Consider the following 6,260-nt stretch of genomic DNA (forward strand, 5'->3'; position numbering starts at 1 on the left):
AGGGGTTGGAGCTGAATGAGCTTTAAGGTCCTCTCCAAACCATTCCATGATTCTTTGATAAGCATGGTTTGCTGCTGGGCCACTCTCTGGGTGGTGGATGGGAGCTGAGGCCTGGCACAGCTGGTTGTCATGTTTCTCCTCGGGTGAATCACCAGCTCCGGGTTCACCTGGCCTATGGCTTGGGCTGCCCCATCCTCGGGGATCACAAATATTCCCACTGGAGCAAGTTGGCACCTCAGGTAAGGCAGGTCCAGTGTTGCGTGGGCAGCCAGAGCCAGATCCACTTCCAGCAGCCCCTGTGTGTCCCCCAGCTCCTCATGGGCTGAGGTTTCCAAGTCCCATCTGAAGGGCTGGGGTTGTAGAAGGGACCTTTTCTGTCCTTACCACAGAAGCTTCCCAAAATCACCTTGAAGAGGCTGAAGCTGGAGCAGAGCAAAGCTCGCCACCTCCCACTCCACCTGCATGCCCTCCGGCTCTCCCTGCCCCTGGGCGAGCGGCTGGACCTCGTCTGCAAACCACCCCCTTTCTTCCACAAGACTCTGAGGAACCTGGAACTGGAATTTACCAAGGACTAGCAGGGCAGGAAGGCAGAGGAGCATGTATCTCCACATCCCCGGCACGTGGAAGTGGTCCTGCTGCTTGGCACTGGTGTCCACCTTGAAGACAGTGGTGGGATGAAGTCAAAGGTCCCTGCCACTTGCCAGACACCTCCTGTGTTGGTATTGGGCTCCAAACCAGGTACCTGTGGGTGCTTCTTGCCCTGATTTGGTGCAGAAAAGCAGCTGGGCACACTGAAGAGACACTAGTTTGGTCAAATGAGGCTGTGTAGAAACTGGGCTTTGCCCGGTTGGTTGGAACTTGTCTCTGAGCAATAAATGGTCCCGTTGGTGCCGAGGCGAAAGGCTGCGTGTCTCTCTGCTTGGTCCCCAGGGAGGTTTGAGGGCTGTCACACAGCCTTCCAGTGCTATTTAGAGTCTCTCCCTCCTATCCTGGCACTGTGCGCTCCAATCTGGAGAGTGCCTTCCTTGGAAAATCCATGGAAAGTGCAATTTGGCAGCGGCTGCACTGGGAATTCCTCTGCTTGGCTTGGCTGAGCAGCTCCTGCAGTGTCAGTGCTGGTTTCTGGGCACAGACTATGCTTCTGGGAGACACTTTCCTGTTCCTCTGCCCCTTCCAATTCCCCCATTGCTTCTGGATCCCATTATCCCTCGGGAGCTGCCTTGGAGCCACATTCCTTCCCCTGTGCCCCGAAACTGAAAAGCTGAGGAATGGCAGCACCAGCGTTTCGTGTCTCTTGGCCTATCCCCAAAGCACAGGTTGGTTTGGGTGCTGGAAAAGGCTCTTCGGCTCCTGTGGGGCTACCACGTACCTTGCTGGGGTGTCTCAACACCCTGTCCCCTGCCACCCTGTGCCTCAAGTGGGTAAAAATAGCTGAGGACCCCCCACCCTCCTCAAAAGCACCCAGAAATACATCTGCTTATGAGAGAGGGATGCAAAACCACACGGAGCCGGGCTGGAATTCCGCCTTCCCAGCCTGGTGCCACAGCTGCCTGGGGGTTTTGTTTTCTATTTCAGGCCGTGCTGTTTGGGAAGAGGCTTCCCCCTGTAATTACCAATGGATTCCAGGCGGTGTCTGAGCTGTCCTTCCAGCTGCCTGGTAGGGATGGCTTGGCAAGAGATGCCTCCAGCCCTACAAAGCCACTCCTTGAGCTGGGCACACCTCACACAACACCAGAGCCCCCAGGCAGCAGCAGCAGCAGCAGCACCATCATCTCCTCTAGCTCCATACAAAGATGTCCCTCTCGCACACAGCCGCTGAGTACATGCTCTCCGATGCTCTCCTCCCAGATCCCGGCGGATCCCGAGCCAAGGGCCTGCAGCTGGAGCTGCCCAGTGATCGCCTCCTGAAATTCATCACTGTGGGGCTGCCCCTCTTCCTTGTCTCCCTGGCTTTTGCCCGGGAGTTCACTGCTGGTGAGTCCTGGCTTTTGCAATGGGGAATCTTCGGGATACGGTTTGCTTGTTGCTGGGAAAACCTCGTGGTCTCACCGGTGTGGTCCGAGGTGGGGCAGCCTGGAAATGCTGGTTTAGGAATCATTCTGCCTCAGGGATTTTATTGATTGGTTTTAATGGATGATTGGGAGGAGCCATGCTAAACCCCAGCACCAGTGGTGGATCAATGCCCCACCTCAGCTGCTTGCCCCCAGCACCTTTGGGTGCTGCTGGTGAGGAGGAGGAGGAGGAGGAGGATGCTGGCGGGGCAGCTCAGGGAATACATCCCACAGGAATCATAGGATGAATCACAGACTGGTTTGGGTTGGAAGGGCTCATCCACGGGCAAAGACACCTTCCACTAGACCGCGTTGCTCCAAGCCCCTGTGTCCAACCTGGCCTTGAACACCGAAGGACAGCACAGAGGGTTGCATTGATGGAGTGTTGTGACCTCAAGCTAAATCTGGCCTTGGCCAAGGTCCTGCTGCTGCCTGTGAGGGTTTGGTTTGGCTTTGGTTTCTGGCTGGTCTCTAATTGCCCCATGGTGCTCAAAGAGTCTGTGTTTGGGAAGTGATGAAAAAGTCCATGCTGGAAAATGCAGCAGTGGGGACAGACAGCTACAAAATGTCTGGGAAAAGGGGCATTTTGTCATTCCAAGTGATGCCTGAGATGTAATCACCCTCCCTGGACCTCCATGGCTGGGATTCACCCTTCTCCTCTCCCCAGGCTCACAGATCAGCTGCTTCTCCCCCACCAACTTCACTGGGAAGCAGTCAGCCTATGTCGACACTGCTTGCTGGGACTCCCTTATCCACCACGGCTTGGACACCGAGGGACACGCTGTCACCAAGTCCCTGTGGGTTCTCAAGGTACATGTCCAGCTCACATCTGGGTGTCCTCAGGTCCCACCCGGGTGTGCAGCAGAGCTGAAACAACTCCTCTGCTTATCTCCTTCCCTCAGGTCTTCCCCTACTCGCTGCTGGTGGTGGCGGTGCTCATGTACCTGCCATACCTGCTGTGGCGTTATGCGGCCGCCCCTGCCCTCCACTCCGACCTCCTCTTCATCATCGACGAGCTGGACAAGTCCTACAACCGCTCCGTGCGCCTGGTGCAGCACATGAGGAAGGTGCAACAGGCCAGCGCTGAGCCGCAGCGCTTCTGGGACGAGTACGAGAGGTGAGGCCCTTGGGAAGCTTCCCAGTCCCACTGGCGCCCTCTCCATGTGGTGGTGTGGCCACGTTTGGGATGGGCTTTGAGGAAGGGGCTTGGTTGGGGGGTGGCTCTAACTCCCCTCTGTGTCCCCTTTGTCCCCAGGGCCCGCCAGGAGAGGTATTTTGAGTTCCCGTTGCTGGAGCGCTACCTGAGCTGCAAGCAGCACGCTCACTCCCTGGTGCTCATCTACATCCTGAGGAACCTGCTGCTGCTCCTGTTCTTGGCTGCCACCTGCCTCTACCTGGTCTTCCTCCACCTCAACATCTTCTTCCAGGATGAGTTCAACTGCTCCATCAAAACGGGGCTGCTCCAGGCAGAGCCCCACATCCCACCGCTCATCCCCTGCAAGCTGGTCTTCTTCTCCATCTTCCAGCTCATCAGCCTCTCGGTTGGTGGTGTCTACGTCCTCCTCATACCCGTGGCCATCTACAACGCCCTGCAGCTCTGCCAGTGGGACAAGGGGCTGCTCTCTGTCTATGAGATGCTGCCTGCCTTTGACCTGCTCAGCCGCAAGATGCTCACCTGCCCCATCAACGACCTCAACGTCATCCTCCTCTTCCTCCGTGCCAACATCTCCAAGCTCACGTCCTTCAGCCGCCTCAACGCCGTCAGCGCCCTGAGGGAAACCACCACCAACAAGGAGGACATTGACACTGTCATTGACTTCATGACACTGCTGGCAGGGCTGGAGGCCACCAAGCCCAAGCACCACGCTTGTGCCCCCGATGGCAGCACACCCCAACCCAACAGCGAGGCCCCAGGTATGCGTTGGTGGTAGAGATGACTTCTGTGCTCTCCTCTTGGCTCCCACATCCCAGGTCCCACCCTGGGGGTGAGGCTGGGTCCATCTGCTGCTAAAGCCCTAAACCCTCAGTTAACCAAGACCTTCAGGTTTTGGTGGGGGGGTGGGACTTGAGGGGCTGAGGGCTCCATTTCCAGCCAGGAATGGGCTCCGGCAGCCAGGATGCGATGCTACTGCGAGCCCACGCGTGGGCAGGAGTTGCTATAGGAACGGAAAGCAGAGAGTTTGGCACTTCAATCCAAGCTCCGGGCAAAGCCCGACCCCCCCAGCAGTGGTTTCTAGGCTCTGGGAGACAGCTCATCCTGGCAGGATGGGAGCCAGGAGGCCTGGGCTCCTCTCCTGGCCCTGGGGGCTTTGGTTTCCAAAGAGAAAACCACCAAACCCCCCCACTGCATTTAGCATCCCTGTTGGCATGGCAACCACAGGGCTAGCACAACCAGCTCCTGGGCTAGTGGCACACTGGTGGTGGAAGCCCAAGACCCCAGTTTGTGATCACCCCGATAATTAACTTCCTCCTCTTTGTCTAGAAACGAAGCCTGGAGTGGAAGCAATGGGAAAAGCCTCCCGGGACTCGCTCGGCTCTGCCTGATCCCAGGAGCAGGCTGCAGGCAGAGCAGCTGGGATCCAGTTGGAGCCAGTTCCTTACTGTCAGCGTTCCTCGAGCGCATTAAACTCTGGTTTGGAGACAGCCTGGTGGGGTGATGTCTGTAATGTGACAGCAGTGGCTGGGGAAGCAGTGGCTGGGCTGAGCTTCCCAGTGTTATTCCTGTGTTTGGGATTCCCCTTTTTATGGTTTTCCAGCATAAAAGGGTTAAGGAAAGGTTTCAATGAGATATTGGGAGGAAGGTTTTTCCCTGCCAGGGTGCAGAGCCACTGTCAGATGTCTTATTCCAAGCGCTGGGTGCCACATTTTCCTGGTAATGCAGGAGGAGGGTGGGAATGGAGCACTTAAGGGATGCTCCTCTGAAGGAAAAGAAGGATCCAGGAATAACTCGAGCTGGTTTATTAACTCTTTATTAACAGCAGGAGGTGGAAGGCACCTCTGCAGCTCCGTGGCCCAGCCCCACTCTGACCCTTTGGTTGTGGTCCCACCACAGGCTGGTCCTGGACCCTGTGAGCACCCTGCCCTGGGGGTCAGCACCCCATGTCCCTGGGGGGGACCAGGACCAGCTGGAGGGGTTCAGCTCCCATCCTGCTGCTTGTCTTAACAGAATTCTTCATTAATTTCCTTTTAAATTGCCTATTTTTTCCCCCTGCAGCCTTGACTTCAGGCCAAAGAGGAGCTGGAGATGTTTAATTAGGGAGGCTGTAATCAAGCCAGCTGCCTCCCTGAATCGGGAGGGCACCGTGCCAGCAGCCTGGAGCCACTCGGAGAGGCCTGAGCTCCCTCCTCCAGCCCCTAAATCCTTTGGGAGAGTCCTAAATCCCCCAGGACAGCGAGGAGTCGGGGTGGCGGAGCAGCAGCTCCATCTCCCCAGCTCTGCTGGAGCTCCTCAGGGTCTCCAGGAGGAAGGGGGGTGCGGGCAGGCCCTGGGTGTTATAGAGGGCACAGGCCTGGTACTCACAGGGCCACTCAGCCCAGGCATAGCGCAGGGCCAGCACCAGTGTCCCGCAGCCAACCAGGGCCAGTGTCACCGTGTGGGACCCCACTGCCACCACGGGAGCTGGGAGCCACCCGCACAAGGACACCGGGCTGGAGCAGCACACCTAGAGAGGGGAGAAAGCTCCCCCTTAGCATGGGCTTCACCTTGCAGCCACGGGGGGAAGCTTTTCCCCTCTCCTCACCTCGAATGCTGGCATGTCCCTCCGGTGCCAGACAAGCTGCTGGCTGTAGGTGATGTTCAGCAGAGCCCTGGTGACCTCCAGGACAGCCCGGGTCGGGAATGGCCCCTGGAAAACCACGTTTTTGTCCCCATAAGCCACAGCCCTGGCGCCCAGCTGCAGACGATGCGCCACGTTCTGCTTGTCCCGGGGGTGGATGCTGCCAGGGAAAAGGAGGGAGGTGGGGTTGGTGTCCTGCAGCTCCAGCTGCATCCTACAGCTGCTGTCCTACAGCTTCATCTCAGCCTGACAGGCAGAGAGCTGGGCTGGATCAGCTGGAGAAGAGAAGGCTCCTTAAGGGGAGACCCTAGAGCAGCTCCAGTGCGTAAAAGGGCTCCAGGAAACCTGGAGAGGGGCTTGGGACAAGGGATGGAGGGACAGGACAAGGGGAATGGCTTTAACCTGCCAGAGGGGAGACTGCGATGGGCTCTGC

The 6,260-nt window shown here is 57.7% G+C and overlaps 2 protein-coding genes across 2 annotated transcripts in view; one reads left to right on the top strand and one right to left on the bottom strand.

Annotated features, from left to right (window-relative positions):
• The first annotated feature begins 1,793 nt into the window (after nt 1-1,793).
• Nucleotides 1,794-3,982, top strand: PANX3 (pannexin 3). The gene is made up of 4 exons (XM_010017787.1): nt 1,794-1,974; nt 2,719-2,861; nt 2,954-3,168; nt 3,307-3,982. The coding sequence occupies exons 1-4, from the start codon at nt 1,794-1,796 to the stop codon at nt 3,980-3,982; spliced, it is 1,215 nt and encodes a 404-aa protein (XP_010016089.1).
• A 1,443-nt stretch (nt 3,983-5,425) lies between these two features.
• SIAE (sialic acid acetylesterase) overlaps nt 5,426-6,260 on the bottom strand; it is a 3,767-nt gene continuing 2,932 nt past the window's right edge. The window contains exons 8-9 of the mRNA XM_010017788.1: nt 5,792-5,987; nt 5,426-5,713 (exon numbers count right to left, since the gene is read on the bottom strand). Of these exons, the coding sequence (XP_010016090.1) occupies nt 5,426-5,713; nt 5,792-5,987 (484 nt within the window). The remainder of the gene's footprint in view (nt 5,714-5,791; nt 5,988-6,260) is intronic.

Source organism: Nestor notabilis, unplaced genomic scaffold (assembly GCF_000696875.1).
Source record: "Nestor notabilis isolate BGI_N333 unplaced genomic scaffold, ASM69687v1 scaffold17067, whole genome shotgun sequence".
NCBI lineage: Eukaryota > Metazoa > Chordata > Aves > Psittaciformes > Psittacidae > Nestor > Nestor notabilis.

Bases quoted from the DNA above. Each gene is read 5' to 3' on its own strand.
- PANX3 (XM_010017787.1), top strand. From the start codon at position 1,794: ATGTCCCTCTCGCACACAGCCGCTGAGTACATGCTCTCCGATGCTCTC. The intron at 1,975-2,718 runs GTGAGTCCTGGC...TCCTCTCCCCAG, and splicing joins TGCCCGGGAGTTCACTGCTG to GCTCACAGATCAGCTGCTTC. The intron at 3,169-3,306 runs GTGAGGCCCTTG...CTTTGTCCCCAG, and splicing joins TTCTGGGACGAGTACGAGAG to GGCCCGCCAGGAGAGGTATT.